This window comes from Canis lupus, chromosome 20 (genome assembly GCF_003254725.2).
Source record: "Canis lupus dingo isolate Sandy chromosome 20, ASM325472v2, whole genome shotgun sequence".
In the NCBI taxonomy this organism is placed as follows: Eukaryota; Metazoa; Chordata; class Mammalia; order Carnivora; family Canidae; genus Canis; species Canis lupus.
The window spans coordinates 41,077,251-41,093,819 of record NC_064262.1 but is presented as its reverse complement, the minus strand read 5'-3'; the positions used below and the strand labels follow the sequence as shown (position 1 = coordinate 41,093,819).

The 16,569-nt window shown below is 46.8% G+C and overlaps 1 protein-coding gene and 1 long non-coding RNA gene across 7 annotated transcripts in view; one reads left to right on the top strand and one right to left on the bottom strand.

Annotated features, from left to right (window-relative positions):
• The window catches only part of CDC25A (cell division cycle 25A), a 25,552-nt gene extending 21,463 nt beyond the window's left edge, over nucleotides 1-4,089 (bottom strand). For 3 of the 6 annotated variants that reach the window (XM_025455713.3, XM_025455712.3, XM_025455714.3), the window contains exons 1-5: nucleotides 3,939-4,088; nucleotides 3,357-3,791; nucleotides 1,894-1,967; nucleotides 680-722; nucleotides 250-286 (exon numbers count right to left, since the gene is read on the bottom strand). In XM_025455713.3, coding sequence (XP_025311498.1) covers nucleotides 250-286; nucleotides 680-722; nucleotides 1,894-1,967; nucleotides 3,357-3,526 — 324 coding nt within the window. In that variant the 5' untranslated portion in view covers nucleotides 3,527-3,791; nucleotides 3,939-4,088. Of the gene's footprint in view, nucleotides 1-249; nucleotides 287-679; nucleotides 723-1,893; nucleotides 1,968-3,356; nucleotides 3,792-3,938 lie in introns of all 6 variants that reach the window. The other 3 variants (XM_035703243.2, XM_035703244.2, XM_025455711.3) reach the window with 2 other exon arrangements.
• Nucleotides 4,012-16,569, top strand: LOC112666090 (uncharacterized). Its single transcript, XR_003140729.3, has 3 exons — nucleotides 4,012-4,460; nucleotides 13,481-13,589; nucleotides 16,376-16,569. It is a non-coding gene; the product is annotated as an uncharacterized LOC112666090 (long non-coding RNA).

The following is a 16,569-nucleotide window of genomic DNA, read 5'->3' as shown; positions in this document are numbered from 1 at the left end:
CCTTCTCAGCAGGGATTTAGGGTGCCAAGTCAATCCCCAGACATCATTTGCAAAAAAAAGAATGCTTCCTGTATCTAAAATGGTAGTCAGAACTGAAGGTGAGTTGCTTATGTGTTTTGAGTGCTACAAGACTAAAGAAAAGTAGTCTTTGCTGTCCAAGTGAAAGTCTACCTACTATCAAGGTCACCCTGACAGCTAGGGAGATAGATAATACTAATTAACTCAAGATAAACAAGAGAATTAACTTACAGGCAGGAAACTTATTCTCCTCATGGGATTTTCAAGGCTGCAATGAGATCAGAAGATAAACAATGAGACTAAAACAAGAGAAATATTAGCAGATGCAGTGTCTAGCCTATAGTTTGGGGAGGGCACAAACATTCCCATTTTAGGCAAGATGCAAGTACAGGTTTCTGAGACTGTCCTGTTCTCACAAGCACCCCAACATTACTGGGCTTCTGGGTAAAATGAGCAAGCCTGGTCTTCTTTTAAAGGACGGGAAGTCTTAAAGACTACTAACACAAACTACTTTCTCTAAAGGCAGACTTATTTATAGGATCCAGAAGTTTTACTAGGGTTAGCTAAATCCAGGGCTCCTGTCCAGAACACAAAGAATTTCAATAAAAAATTAAGAAAAGTCTTTTCTAAGCACAAACTTTAAAAAGCAGTGAATACGTACTTTTCTTTACTGTCCAAGGGCCCAGGAGAATCTAGACAGAAGCCTGTGGAAATAAAAAAAACCTCAGGAAATAATACACAAAACACCACTTTGTCATTAAATAAACAAAAATACTATTAGTATTTTCTTTAAGCCATCAATCAACTCACACCTTGGACTTTTGCCAGAATTAAAGTGGTGTCTCTAATTGTCAAAAACTTCATATTTGCACAAGTCTCAACATTTTCATAGTATATCTTCTACCAATCCCCTTTACCTATTTGCAAATACCATCAAGGGAACAGGATGTGAGAATTAAACATAATCTTCTAATGAATGGTTGGTTATTCAAATAGAGATTACCCAGGTAACTTTCTGTGAGTTCTGACTATGGAAAGAATAGGTAACTGTTTTCTGGAATAGTTTTGACTTCAAATATTTTATCTTGTCAGATCATATGTGTAATTTGGGTTTTTTCTTTTTTTTTAATTTGGGGGTTTTGAAAAATACATTTATCAGTCATGTGACAAACAAGCCAAGTATTCATGGCCTTTAACAAAATAACACCAAGTAAGGTGCTCATCTCACCAAAGGGAGCAAGGTGGAAGACACACTGCTCTCAGTATGGCCCAGACCCACGAGTGTGCCTACTGCACACCTCTCCTCATGAGATCCACATAACTTTGCAGAAAGTCAAGTGTTAGCTCTGATATTCTCATTTGCCATGCTGCCACAAGAATCCTATCCCTAGTTCTTAAGAAGTTTCCATTTTAAGATCTTTGCTCTTGTAGTTCCCTAGCCTAAAGCATCTGTGCAAATATAAACCCTGCAGTAGCATGAAGTTGTGAATTAGAGTAAAATGCACTGGGCCCATCTCCTCCACCGCAGGCTCGCTGAAACAATGTCATCACACTTTCAATAATTTGGCCCTGCATTTCAACCAATACACCTTTCTGGTCTTGGTGTTATGGTTCATTGTACCCACCTACTCATCCTCAAGATCAAGCACACTCTACCTCCATGCAGACACTTGACGCTGGTTTCCTCCATAAACTACCATAGGGCCTTATCTGGCCTATTTTAAGGGTATTGGTTACTGAATGCCATGACTCTGATTTACTGTCTCAGGTAGTCACCAGACTAAGTTCCTAGGTGGGGCACACGTTCACAACACATTCCAAGTTTTGATCCTCACACAGTAAACACATAATAAATGGTAGAGACTAAAGGAATACCTGAATCGGTTGACTCAGAAGAGCCCATTCTCTGCAGACTGCTGTTTCTCACCTCCAGCGCCTGTTCATATTCACTGAAAGCAAGAGAAAGAACTCTATGTAATTTTTTTTTTTTTTATCATAGTCACAGAGAGAGAGAGAGAGAGAGAGAGAGAGAGAGGCAGAGACACAGGCAGAGGGAGAAGCAGGCTCCATGCACCGGGAGCCCGACGTGGGATTCGATCCCGGGTCTCCAGGATTGCGCCCTGGGCCAAAGGCAGGCGCCAAACCGCTGCGCCACCCAGGGATCCCTATGTATTTTTTAAAAAGATTTTATTTATTTATTCATGAGAGACAGAGAGAGAGAGAGGCAAAGACACAGGCAGAGGGAGAAGCAGGATCCCTGTAGGGAGGAGCCTGATGTGGATGGATCCAAGGACCCCAGGATTACAACCTGAGCCAAAGGCAGAGCACCTCAAGCACTGAGCCACCCAGCTGCCCCTCTTTCTATTTCCAAAACATAACTACAAGTACACACAGGAGACAGGCCACGAGGTTAGGCAAGTATCCAGGCTGCTATCAATCATCTACTTCTGGGCCACATCACAGAACCCACTTTGCCACCCAAAACACTCAGCACTTGAAAATAAAAGATGCAAAAGTGGTGGGAAGGCATGGCCTGGGTTACACTGTAGGCAAGAGGACTATGATGCTGGAGTATTTTCTGAAGGGAGAGCATGTGTTCTAGCTGCTAGGATGAAAGATAAATTGGACAAGTTCCTGCTTTTCAGAGGTTAGAAATGTACAAGACATGTGCTTACAAAGAAAATGGGACATCCAAAATCGAAGGGAAAGCAACCCCACCAGAAACACCGTGATGCAGGTTTTGCTAGAAGGAAAAGTCCAGGGAGCTTCTGAGGATGGAGAGTTGAATAAAAAGGCCTTGCCTTAGGAAAGCAGGGGTGGACATCAGGAATGTGCACGTGGTGAGGAACGAAGAGGATTTTGCACAAACGACAGGAAAGAAAATGCCATGTGTCTCTGTAGAGAAGGAACAAAGCTCGCAGGAAGCTAAGATCCTGCGAAGTGGTTCAGGAAAGGGTGGAAGTGAGGCGCCTGAAGGGTCTGCTTTGCCCTCTTGGGGGGAGATTACAAAGAACTTCCCTGGATTGGGACAGAAGGAGAGTACAAAGCAATCTGAAATGGGTAGCCTAAGTGGGGACCCCGGGCCGACCCCACCCCCTACCGGGCCCGGCTCGGGGCTGAGGGCGGCCCTGGAGGGTCCGAACGGCCTCTCCCGCCCAACATTCCGCCTGGGGGGGAGGGTGCACATGGCGGGCCCCAGCTCAGCGGGGCGGCCCACGAGCGGCGGGCAGGTCTCGCCCCGCTCCGGACCCGTTTCCCAGCCAGATCCCGCCCCCGCCCCACCGAGAGCCATCTGGGAGCCCAGCGGCCTGTGGCACCGCTCGCCAGTCCCTCCTCACCTGCCTAGTCCCTGCAGCTGGTCCATGGTGACCGTCAGGCTGGTGACAGGCGACAGGCCCCCCGAGGCTGGCGCGCCGAACAGCGCTTTCACGACGGGCTGCGGCGCGGGAGGCGGGCTGCAGGCGAAGAGCAGGCGGCGGCGGTGCGGGGGCTCTGGGCCCAGTTCCATGGCGGCACCCGGCCTCCCAGGGCTCCCGCTCCCTCTTCCTCCGCCTCCGCCGCGCCGCCCCGCCCCGCCGGCACCGGCCTCGGCCGCGCGCCCCGCCGCGGGCGCCCGCGGGTCAAACACAAACACGACCCCGCGGTTCAGGGATGCGGCTGCCGCGGGCAAGCGGCGCGGACGGGCGGGTGTCTAGACCCAGCAGGCGCCAGGCACATGCACGGGTGCTTCCCCCGCACCCCGCGAGGCCAGCGGGCGGGCGGGCGCCGGCAACCTGAGGATTAAATCCAAACAAACGCGTCGGGTCGGGAAGAGAAAGCGGCCAGGGCCGCAAGGCAACGGCCAGGGCTCACACTCTCTTCACTTTTCTCTCACCCCCTTGCCCGAACCCGGGGTCGCAGAGCACCAAGAGGAGTCTCACCTCTCTTCCGGACTGTCGCTGCCGAGGCGGCCTTTCGCGGTAATAGCTGCTCACTAGGGACCGCCGCTGCCCCGCCCCCCTTTCCTAGTTGGCGCCAAACGGAATCCACCAATCAGTAAGCAACTTCGCCTCCTCGCTCCCGAAAGGCAGCTACGCTGGACCAATGAGAGGGGAAGAAGGAAGCAGCTCGCGGGGCTCTGAGGGGTCATCCGCTTTCTGAAAGGGGCGGGGCCGAGAGGAGGCCAGAGCAGATCCGAATGGATAGGGGCTCAGAGGTCAATGAAAACTCCCAGCAGAACCTGGGAGGCGAGGGTAGAGACCGAGACGCCTCTCTTGCCGCGTTGCATGCTGGGGAGCGTAGTTCCCAACCCGCACCGTGGCCCGGGAACCTCCTACCCGCGGAGGGCCACGACTGCGTAGCCACCCCCTTCCCTGAGGTCCACACGCGGAGGGGACGCGCAGGCTGGAGAGAGCTGTCCTGACCACTCGGGGTCCAGCCGTGGCTCGACCTATAACCGTGCGGTACTGTAGGCCCCTTCTCCCTTCCTCCCGGGCCTCCAGGCCCCAATTTTTGTAAGAAGAGTAGGAACCGAATGACCCAACGACTGGGCTCTGTGACCTCTAGGCCCCAACAACGAAGCGCTTAAGGCTCCTGCAGTGCTAGCCACGGACACACAAGACTCGAGCCCTGCACTGCAGGCTGCTGGACTCCACATTCATTGCTCACTTCCGTTTTAAGCTCATACCATACTTTTTCAGAACCATTTCCTTCGTTTCTACCCTTACCCTATTGGGAGCTCCTAGACAGCAACAACATAAATACAATAAATACGTAATACATAAATACATAATACATATAGTATTTATGTGACAGACACTGTTCCAAGTGCTTTATCTGTATTAATTCATTTAATCCTTACAACCCTGAGGGGGAGAAATTGTTCCCATTTTATAGGTGACCATATATATATATATATATTTTAAGATTTTTATTTTTATTTATTTGACAAAGAGAGAGAGAGAGAGAGAGAAGCAAGGCTCCCGGCAGAGCCGGAGCCTGATGCAGATCTCCATCCCCGTACCTGGGTCCCACCAGAGCAACCAGAGCAGAAGGCAGACACTTAACCGACTAAGCCACTCAGGCGCCCTGTGGGTGGCCATATTTATTTTTGTAACTCCTGCATCAGTGACAGATCCTAGATTGAATGGTTTTATAAAAGTGATGGAGCTGCAAGAACACTTGTCTGTAGACAGCATGCATAGAGCACACGTTCTGCTTATCTGCTTATTTAAATCGTATATTTTGGGTGTCTGGTGATTATGACCATTACCTCTGGTTAGGGCCAACCATTAAATTCATTAAATTAATTTTTTTTTTTAAGATTGTATTTATTTGAAAAAAATTTTTTTTATTTGAGAGAGAGCGAGAGAGTGGATGAGTGGGGGGAAGGGAAGTGGAAGAGGGAGAAGACTCCCCTCTGAGCAGGGAGCTGGTTGTGGGGGCATGATCTCGGGACCCTGAGAATGTGACCTGAGTCAGAGGCAGTCACTGAACTAACTGAGCCACCTAGGTGCCCCGAATTGTTTCTTTGAAAAACTTTGGCTGAGAGGCCTGGGTGGCTCAGTGGTTGAGCATCTGCCTTTGACTCAGGGAGTGATCCTGGGGTACTGGGACCCAGTCCCACATCAGGCTTCCCACGGGGAGCCTGCTTCTCCTTCTGCCTCTCTTTCTCTGACTCTCATGAATAAATAGATTACTTATGAGAGACAGAGAGAGAGAGAGAGAGGCAGAGACATAGGCAGAAGGAGAAGCAGGCTCCATGCAGGGAGCCCGATGAGAGACTCAATGCTGGGACTCCAGAATCACGCCCCAAGCAGAAGGCAAATCCCCAACTGCTGAGCCACCCAAGCGTCCCAATAGGTAAAATCTTTAAAAAAGACAAGAAAAGCTTTTGCTTTTATAGATTTGTGTTATGCAAATAATACAAAATAATTATAAGCTTAAAAAATACAGATCAGTACAATTAAAAAAAAAAATCATCTGTGGGGCCCCTTCAGGGTATGCCTTCAGCTGGGGTCATGGTCTCAGGATTCTGGGATCCCGCTCCCAGCTCAGTCGGGAGTCTCCTTCTGCTCCTCCCCCCACTCTCCTGCTCAAGCTTGCACACTCTCTCTCAAATAAATTAAAAATCTTAAAAAGTCATAATTTTACCATCTTCAAAGACACAAATGTCAACATTTTAAACTTTTTGCATGTGTGTGCAGTGTAAATATACAATCAGTATTCGTTTCATAGTCAAAGAAAGGAATTGAAAGCTCTCCCTCCTTGCCTAAGCAGATATTCCCAAAATGGATCAGCCCAAGAGGGCTAACATATTGAAGCACTTACACCAGTGAATCCAAGTGCTGGAATAAAAACCTGACACTTGAAATGTGAAATGGAAGCAAAAGGAAAAGCATCATTTTACCAGAACACTTCCCACATTTTCTTAGGGCATGCTCTCCAAAATCCAAGAGAAGCCCTAGGGTAAGGGAGGAACACTACGCTGAGTGGGAGGCCTGATTTCTTTTTTTTTTTTTTTTTTAAGATTTTATTTATTTATTCATGAGAGACACAAAGAGAGAAGCAGAGACATAGGCAGAGGGAAAAGCAATCTCCATGCAGGGAGCCCGATGTGGGACTCAATCCTGGGACCCCAGGATCGCACTCTGAACCAAAGGAGGTTGCTCAACTGCTGAGCCACCCAGGTGTCCCAAGGCCTGAATTCTAATATGATTCTGGGACAAGTCAATTTTTGCTCATTCATTCAGTCTTTAGTAAGAGCCTACCAATTTGCTAGATCCAAACAGGGTCAGTGTTTCCCTGGACCTTTGCCTGAAATGGCCTTCTCACCTCCATAGTCACTTCACTCAGCAAACATTCACCCATTCCAGGAGAGCTTTACCCTCAGACATCCTAACTGATATATTCCCCAGTTATCATCCACCTTCCAGGCACCATATGTTTACATTTGATTCAGTGATTATTGGATTGGGGTGAGTACCCCCCCAAATGACAATAAACTTAAAAGGGTAGGGACCCTACCCTTTTGAGCCCCTTATATAGTACCAGCCAGTGCCTGGTTCAAGGGACTCCTCGAACATAAAGATTGGATACATGTTACAAAGAAAAAGTGTGACCCCTGCCGGGGAGGAGGGGGTGGGGACTATGAATGCTTTGAGTGTTTAAGAAGGGAATCTGAGGAGTGCCTGGGGCTCAGTGGTTGAGCATCTGTCTTTGACTCAGGTCGTGATCCGGGTCCTGGGCTGGATTCCTGAAGCAGGCTCCCCACAGGGAGCCGGCTTCCCCCTCTGCCTATGTCTCTGCCTCTCTCTCTGTGTATCTCACGAATAAATAAATTAAAAAAATGTATATATATTTTTAAGATTTTATTTATGAGAGACACAGAGAGAGATAGAGAGGGAGGCAGAGACACAGGCAGAGGGAGAAGCAGGCTCCATTCATGGAGCCTGACGTGGGACTTGATCCCGGGTCTCCAGGATCAGGCCCTGGGCTGAAGGTGGCACTAAACCACTGAGCCACCCGGGCTGCCCAAATAAATAAAATCTTAAAAAAAAAAAAAGAAGGGAATCTGATATGTCCAGAAGGATAAATCCTTAGGAGAGATAGGAGAGAGTATTCTGGGCAGAGGAACAGGCCATAAGCAAGGGCTCTGAGGCTGGCCAGAGTCTCTTGTGTATAGCCAAGAACAATGGGAGAAGAGGAGGGTGAGGAGGGCCCAGACTCTGCAGGGGCTTGTGGGCTTGAAGACCACATTCTGGAACTTGGCCTTTATCTCAAAGGCTATGGGATAACAAAGTAACTTTTACATTTTAAGAAGATAACCCTAACCCTGGCTGTAGAATGGGGAATTGATTCCAGAGCAGCAATGGTAGAGCTGAGGAGATCAGTTTGGAGGGGATCATCACCAGGTCCTGCTAGGAGAAGGTGGTGACTTGCATGAGGCAGGAGGTGATGCAGAGGTGGGAAGGAAGCCTCTCTGGTACTTGAGAATGGTGACAAGAGGTGGACCACAACTGGGTCTCTTAAATACTGAGGTGCCCCAGCAGGGTTCCTGCTTCCTCCCTGACATTCCTTGGCAACCACAGAAACTTGGCTTTTATTTTTTTTTTAAAGATTTTATTTATTCATGAGAGACACAGAGAGAGAGAGAGAGACAGAGACACAGGCATAGGGAGCAGCAGGCTCCCCACAGGAAGCCCCATGTGGGACTCCATCCTGGGTCCCCAAGATCATGTCCTGGGCCAAAGGCGGCACTAAACCGCTGCGTCACCCAGGCTGCCCAGAAACTTGGCTTTTATTTTATTTTATTTATTTATTTTTTAGAAGATTCTATTTATTCATGAGAGACACACACAGAGAGAGGCAGAGATACAGGCAGAGGGAGAAGCAGGTTTCATGCAGGGAGCCTGATGTGGGATTTGATCCTGGGACTCTAGGATCACACCCTGGGCCAAAGGCAGGCTCCAAACCACTGAGCCACCTGAGGATCCCTGAAACTTGGCTTTTAAATCTGCATTAGGAAAAAATAAAAAAATAAAAAAATAAATTTGCATTAGGTACTGCAGTACCTTGTCCATTTTTGCTTGGAGAAGGGAGTCATCTTGTAAAAAACAAAACAAAATCCAAATAATTTTCCATCCATTTATCAGACTTAATTTCTGGAGATAAAAGAAACATTCCTTTTCTGATTTCATGTTTTACTTGTGCCCATCCTCCTTTCACCCAACTGTGCTAGAGGTAGGTTTGGGTTTCTGCCTGGTTATGGCAGGCAGCATGAACTCCTCCCACCCCCCCACCGCACCCCCTCACCCCCATCCCCCGCCAGGCTATCAGGCAGGAACTTGTATATAATCTGCGTCTTTGGGGCACCTGGGTTGGTCAGTGGTTGAGCATCTGCTTTTGGCTCAAGTCATGATCCTGAGGTCCTGGGATGGAGCCCAGACAGGGAGCCTGCCTCTCCCTCTTCTGCTGCTCCCCCTGCTTGTATTCTCTCTCTGTGTCAAATAAATAAATAAATAAATAAATAAATAAATAAATAAAATCTTTAATTAAAACCCCATAGGAGTTTTTAAATATTTAAATTTGGTTAATTAACATATAATGTATTATTAGTTTCAGAGATAGAGTTCAGTGATTCATCAGTCTTTTTTTTTTTTTTTTTTTTTTTTTTTTAAATTTTTATTTATTTATGATAGTCACAGAGAGAGAGAGAGGGGCAGAGACACAGGCAGAGGGAGAAGCAGGCTCCATGCACCGGGAGCCTGATGTGGGATTTGATCCCGGGTCTCCAGGATCGCGCCCTGGGCCAAAGGCAGGCGCCAAACCGCTGCGCCACCCAGGGATCCCTGATTCATCAGTCTTATATCATACCCAGTGCTTATCACATCATGTGCCCTCCTGAATGCCTGTCACCCAACTGTCCCATCCCCCCATCCACCTCCCCTCCAGCGACCCTCAGTTTGTTTCTTATGATTAAGAGTCTCTTGGGGCACCTGGGTGGCTCAGTGGTTGAGGATCTGCCTTTGGCTCAGGTCATGATCCCAGGGTTCTGGGATCCAGTCCTGTATCAGGCTCCCTGCATGGAGCCTGCTTCTCCCTTTGCCTGTGTCTCTGTCTCTCTCTTTCTGTGTCTCTCATGAATAAATAAATAAAATCTTAAAAAACAACAACAAAAAATCCCTATGTCTTAGATGCTATCAAGATGAAGAGGAGTAAAAAAAAAAAAAAAAAAAAAAAGATGAAGAGGAGTATTTAACAATCAGAGGTTCTCAAATCCTGGTTCTACATCACAAACATCTGGGAATTTATTTATTGACTTGATAATCCATTTGTATGGCACAAATTCAAATGATACCAAAAAGGCCTAGAGATTTACTCTAATCCCTGTGCCAACTACCCTGTTTTTTTTCCCTGTTGGTTATCATCGTGGCCAGCTTTTTTGTGTCTCCTAGGGTCTGTGTCCATGCTAAGAAGTACATGTTCTCGCACATACACTTTTGATTTTACATAGACACAACATGTTATAAACATTGTCCCAAACATTCCTTTTCTCACTTGATTGGTTCAATACCACAGATAGAGTACTTCAGTTTCTTTCTTCTTTTTTTTTTTCCTTTTTTAAGATTTTATTTATTTTTTTAAGAGAGAGGGAGACCAAGAGCAAGCATTCATGTGAACGGGGTTTGGAGAGGGGGCAGAGAGACAGTTTATAGCAGGCTCCCCTCTGAGCAGGGAGCCCAACACAGGGATCCCAGGACCCTGAGATCATGACCTGAGCCGAAGGCAGACACTTAACTGGCTGGACCACCCGGGTGCCCTCCTCAGTTTTTTTCCTGATGGCTACCAATTTGGGGAGCTTTTTTGAAATTATAGATGCTCTGGTCTCCCTTGAATTTTTTGATGTTGCAATTTTTGAGTGAGGCCCTGCCTGGAATCTGTGAGATCAGAAAGCTCTCTAAATTGTCCTGATACACAGTCAGGGTGGGGGACCACTGAACTGTATGATACGGATTTTAAGGACATTGAGGACTAAAGATCACATACATTATTTAGATACACAATTTGTATTTCTATTACATTGTGCTATGTAACAAGTTTTGTAGGTTAGTATTCTGAGCACAGGCTATGTCTGGTCTCATGGCTCAATGTTTGCTCTAGAATGACAGTCTTTTCTAGTAGGTGCCTCTCCATTTTTTCATGGGTGCTCTTGAACAGTTACCCCGCCCCCTACTTCTTCAGCTTTATCCCCGCAGAACTCCCAAGTTCTAGTCTCCAGTAGGGATCTCCTTCCTGAATTCTAGCCCCTCTTCTGAATCCACCTAGAACAGCCCACTGGCAACTCAACTCTACTTGCTTCAAGTTTGCATCTCTTTTCCTTTCAAGCTTATGACTCTCCCTAGGGCCCTTGGCAGAAATGGCACCACCATCATCTATTCGTTCTTCCTCCCCACTGCTGCTCTGGTATAGCCAGACTCCCAAACCCTGGCCTCAAGTGATCTTTCTAAATGCAAATCTGATCTCTTCCTCTGTTCAAAGCCCTTCCTGTAACCAGCACTCCCAACATTACTTAAAGCAGGGGCTCTCATACATTTTGGACCTGTTACCCAGAATACCATTTCAAAGTGTTTCTTTTTTTTTTTTTTCTTCTTTTCAAAGTGTTTCTAATACATCACTTATTCATACTTCACACAACACACTATTTTCCATTTTATTTTATGTCACTTAAAACATCCTGGTAATGAGGGGCACCTGGGTGGCTCAGTCAGGTTAAGCATCGGACTCTTGATTTCAGCTCAGGTCCTCATCACAGGGTTGGGAGATCTAGCTTGTGCTCAGTGTGGAGCCTGCTTAAGATTTTCTCCCTCTCCCTCTGCCCCTCCTCACCCCTCTCTTTTTCTCTAAAACAACAAAACCCACAAAGCAATCAACCAAACAAAATGAATGTTATGATTGCCTTCAACCTATAGTTTCAAAAGCAATGGGTGACAGGCTGAAGTCCAAAGCCTTTGTGGTCCAGAACACCAGATTCTTTACAGTGAAGCACCCTTGTCTCCTGCTCCATCTCCTTCTTCCCTCACAAGCACTCCAGCACCAGTGCCCTCCAGAAATCCAACACTATCTCTGTGGTCACAGTTCCTATGGTCCTATTTGGGATTCCCTTCCTGCCCAGCCCACTATTTCAAACATTTTTCTCCCTTAAATCTGAAATTTTTCTTCCCTCTTTTCATGTTTGGGGAGGTGTTTTTTGTTTATTTTATTTTATTTTATTTTATTTTTTTATTTTATTATTTAAGAGAGACACAGAGAGAGAGAAGCAGAAACAGGCAGAGGGAGAAGCAGGATCCCTACATGGAGCCAGATGTGGAACTCGATCCCAGGGTCCTGGGATCACACCCAGAGCCAAAAAGGCAGACGCTCAACCACTGAACCACCCAGGCGTTCTGTCTGGGGAGTTCAATACTTGGTTCAACATCCCTATTCTTGCATTCATTCATTCAACAAGTATTTATTGGTTACTGGGACAAACTGAGGGTTTGAAACAAAGTGCCACAATTCCTACCCTCAGGGGGTTTACATTAGCCAAATGCAATCTGGAATCATCACCATGATAATGGTTGCCCTTTGTGGAGGGTTGGTACAACCCAGAGGATGGGAGGAGATGGAGATGGGGGAGGCTGGAGGAGGCGGGGTACCTCCCAAAGGAGATTAAAGGTGCTGAAGCTTGAAGGCTGGCACAGTTCTTGGTGTGGGTCCCTGGAAGAGGGGAATTTTTTTTTTTTAAGATTTTATTTATTTATTCATGAGAATACACAGAGAGGGGAGAGAGAGAGAGAGAGAGAGAGGCAGAGACACAGGCAGAGGGAGAAGCAGGCTCCATGGAGGGAGCCTGACGTGGGACTCGATCCGGGGTCTCCAGGATCACACCTTGGGCCAAAGGCAGCGCTAAACCACTGAGCCACCCGGGCTGCCTTGGAAGAGGGGAATTTAAGGTCAGGTGAGGTGCGGTGCTTTCCAAGGAGAAGAACCCTCAGAAGCAAGGAGGCGAGCGAGAATGGCACTTTTTGGGAACCACTTATGAAGTGCTCCAGCCAAGTCCCAGAATGGGCCAATGGGAGTGGTTGTGAGGGACCCAAGTGGGAGGAAGGAGTCAGCTCTCAAAGGACTTAGAGCTCGCTGAAGGGTTGGGCCAGTGGACAGTGGAGGGTGTGGAGGGTGGGTGATAATGGGATCAGAATTGATGCAGGGTGGGTCAGTGGGGGAGCGTGGGAAGGCCTGAAAGGTGGGGGCTGTCCGAACAGTCCGGGTGAGGAAAGGTGATAATCCCGAACCAAGGCAGGGGCCTTAGTAGTAGGAGGGAGTAACCTTGACCAGAGGTAGAGATCATGGGATTTTGATAACAGAGTTGAGGGAGTGTTGAATGAATCCTAGGTAATGACTTAAGCAATTGGGGGTGGATGGTAATGTGATTTCAACCATAGGCAGCACAGTTCTTGGAGCAATTTGATAAGTTGTTTATTCTATGGGCTTGGTACTCAGGAGAGAGATTTGGGGTTCATCAGCATGAGGATGGTAAGTCCATTGAGGATGTGCCAAAAGTGTTTTTGGAAACTGGGTCTTTGGAGCACCAGTATTGAACACTGGGTGTAGCAGAAGCCTATGGAGGGGAAGCCCAGGCTAGGAACCACAAGGGAGGAAGTGGCCAGCCCACGGTTAAGACTCCCCTGAGGGGAGTCAGGGAAGGTGGCCAGATGAGGTCTTGGTCATGTTGAGTGGTGAGAGAGGTGGGAAGTGAGGAAGTAGCCACAGGAAGGCCCTGGAAAGGTAAGAGATGGCACAGAAGGTACATTATGATTCATAAGTGCACCAAAAAGCACTTAAATGAATGTTCATAGCTTCATTATTCATCTTAGCCCCAAGTAGAGAACAACCCAAATGCCTATCAACAATAGAATGGGTAAATGGAGGTTCTTTTATACAGCAACAGAAAGGAGAGGACTATCATACTATGGATGAAATCACAAGCCATGTTGAACATAAACTATATGCAGAAGAGGACATGCTGTTTGATTCTACTGACATAAAATTTTGTAAGATGGAAGTCCTGCTTTTTAATCTTTGGTGATAGAAGTAAGGGTACTTGTTGTTTGTGTGGGGTGAATGGTGACTAGAAGGGGCTGTAAGGAGAACTTTTGGGAACAGGTCACATGGTTTCTTGATCTGGGTGCTGGTAGCATGAAAGTGTTCACCTTGTGGAAACTCACTGAGCTGCACACTCATGGTTTGTTTACTTTTCTGCGTGAATGGTATATGTCAGTGACATGTTCATTGTTTTGTTTTGCTTTATAAAATTTCCTAAAAAAGATTTTGTTTACTTGAGAGAGCAGAGTGAGATAATGAGCATGAGCAGGGGGAAGGGTGCCCCTTGTTCTGTTATTTATTTATTTATTTATGATTTTATTTATTTATTCATGAGAGACACCGAGAGAGAGGCAGAGACATAGGAAGAGGGAGGAGAAGCAGGCTTCATGCAGGGAGCCTGATATGAGACTGGATCCGGGGACTCCAGGATCATGCCCTGGGCCAAAGGCAGGCACTCAACCGCTGAGCCACCCAGGTGTCCCTTGTTTTGTTTTTCTAAGATATTTTATTTTTGAATAATCTTACAAACCTATAAGCCTGAGATCAAGAGTTGCATGGCTCCATGAACTGAACCAGCCGGATGCCCCTGAAATGTTTATTGTTAATGATACAGTTATTATTAAATTGTATGTATAGAGGGGCGCCTGAGTGGCTCAGTTGAGGCCACTTTTGGTTCAGGTCATGATCTCAGGGTCACAGGATGGAGTCACAGGATGGAGCCCTGTGACAAGACGTGCCAATGACATGTTTCCTGTTCAGTGGGGAGTCTTCTTCTCCCTGTCCCTCTGCCATTCTCCTTGCTTATGCTCTATCAAATATATAAATAAGATCTTAAAAAAATATTTTTATAAATATATAAATATGAAAGAAAACCTTCCCTTGATGCCAGTTTCCCCTCCAGCTATATCCTGTCCCTACACAGTTAAACTAAAAAAAAAAATGTCTCTAATTTTGTCTTGAACTCACTTCAATCAGACATTCATCCTCCCTACTCTGCAGAAATGGCTTTTGGCAAGTTCTCCAGGGAACTTTTGTTTTGCTAAATCGGGTGACAAGTTCGTACACCTTGCCTTACTCTCCAGAAGCTGTCCATTACAGCACTGGATACAGTTGACCACCCCTACAAACATTCGCTTCACTTGTAGGACACCATCCTCCAGATTTTCCTCCTACCTCAAATCACTCCTATAAAAAGATGCTATAGAGAGGTCATGATAGAGGGAGCTATTTGGCTCCTCAAGTGTGGGAACAGGCAGGGAGAGAGCCTCGGGCCTCCTGAGTCAGCCAGAGCTCTTCTGGAGCACCTAGGCTTTCTTGTTCCCAGCAGTGACTGGAGCCTGGCTCACAGTGATGAGGAGAAATGTGTGGAGTGGTGAAGACTAAGAATGTGAGAATCAGGGACGCCTGGCTGGCTCACCTGAGTGCCTGCCTGCCTTCCGCCCAGGGCATGATCCTGGAGTCCTGGGATCGAGTCCCGCGTCGGGCTCCCTGTGTGGAGCCTGTTTCTCTCTCTGCCTGGGTCTCTGCCTCTCTCTCTGCCGTCTCTCATGAATAAATAAAATCTTAAAAAAGAAAAAAAAAGGAATGTGAGAATTATCCTGAAACTGGTGGGTTTAGAAAGGGCCTCGGAGAAGCCGTCATTCCTCTCCCCTCCCCTTCAAGGAAGATGGACTGGACTTATGGAGATGGCAGGTCCCTAGAGTCCCCTTTCTCTCCAGAAAAGGTTGAGGATTTTTTCTGCCACTCTTTTCTCTGCCGGACATGGGCGTAGCACCTGAGAAGGCCGCCAGAGGGCGCTTGTTTCCCAGGAGAATATTCTGTGGGAAAGCATTGAGAAGTGTTGAGGCAGCTGTAGTTAGAGCGGTTTGGGCTGGAAGCTAAGTGCGTGTGAAAAACCCAAAGCACCCTAATTGATGGGGATGGTTTCCAGAGCCTTTTGCAAAGTGGGACATACTCAGGGCCAGAAACCCTAAACCCGTGTTGTCGGTCTCAGCTGTCAGTCGTCATTTTATGTGTCAACCTCTTGACCACTCTTGGTCTCAGTTTTACCCTCAAGGAAATGGGAGGCATGACCCCTGATCAATCTACCACACCGAGGCATTAGCAAGAGAGAACAAAGCAAATAGTGTAAATACTGTTCCAGAATTTGAAGTGAAATGTACGGGAGAAAAGCAGGGGATTGCTGATTCTCACTGTCCCCCATGCTGCCTCCTTGTTAATGTAATCTAATGTGACACTACACTTGAAATTGCTTAAAAGCATAAAGTTGAACAAAAATAAATATGGCTGCGCTAATGCTTCAGGAAAGTTTGATTTTTCTTTTTTTTTTTTCTTTTTTTTTTTTTTAAATATTTGATTCTTTTTTTTTATGATAGTCACAGAGAGAGAGAGAGGCAGAGACATAGGCAGAGGGAGAAGCAGGCCCCATGCACCGGGAGCCTGACGTGGGACTCGATCCCGGGTCTCCAGGATCGCGCCCCGGGCCAAAGGCAGGTGCCAAACCACTGCGCCACCCAGGGATCCCAGAAAGTTTGATTTTTGAAGTAATCTTTTTCCTCTCTTCTGCAGACCTCCTCCTTTCTTGTCCTTTTTTTTTTTTTAAGTTTTATTTTTTAATTTTTTAGTAATCTCTATACCCCAGTGTGGGGCTTGAACTCACAACACTAAAATCAAGGGTCTTATGCTCTTCTGACTGAGCTAATTGGGCATCCGCTTTCTTGGCCTTTTGTTTCAGGAACCCGGTAGGATCTTGAAAACATGACAAATGAAGTTGGCAACATGTACACAATTCCTCTCAAAACCTGCTCGATCCCTTATTTCCCTAACCACCCCCTTCCCCCAGCCTCTTCCTCCGGCAGGTGTGTGGTTTTGAAGGCTTTAGCCTGCTGTAGCCTCCTTTGTCTGGCAAAGCAATAAAGCTATTTTTCT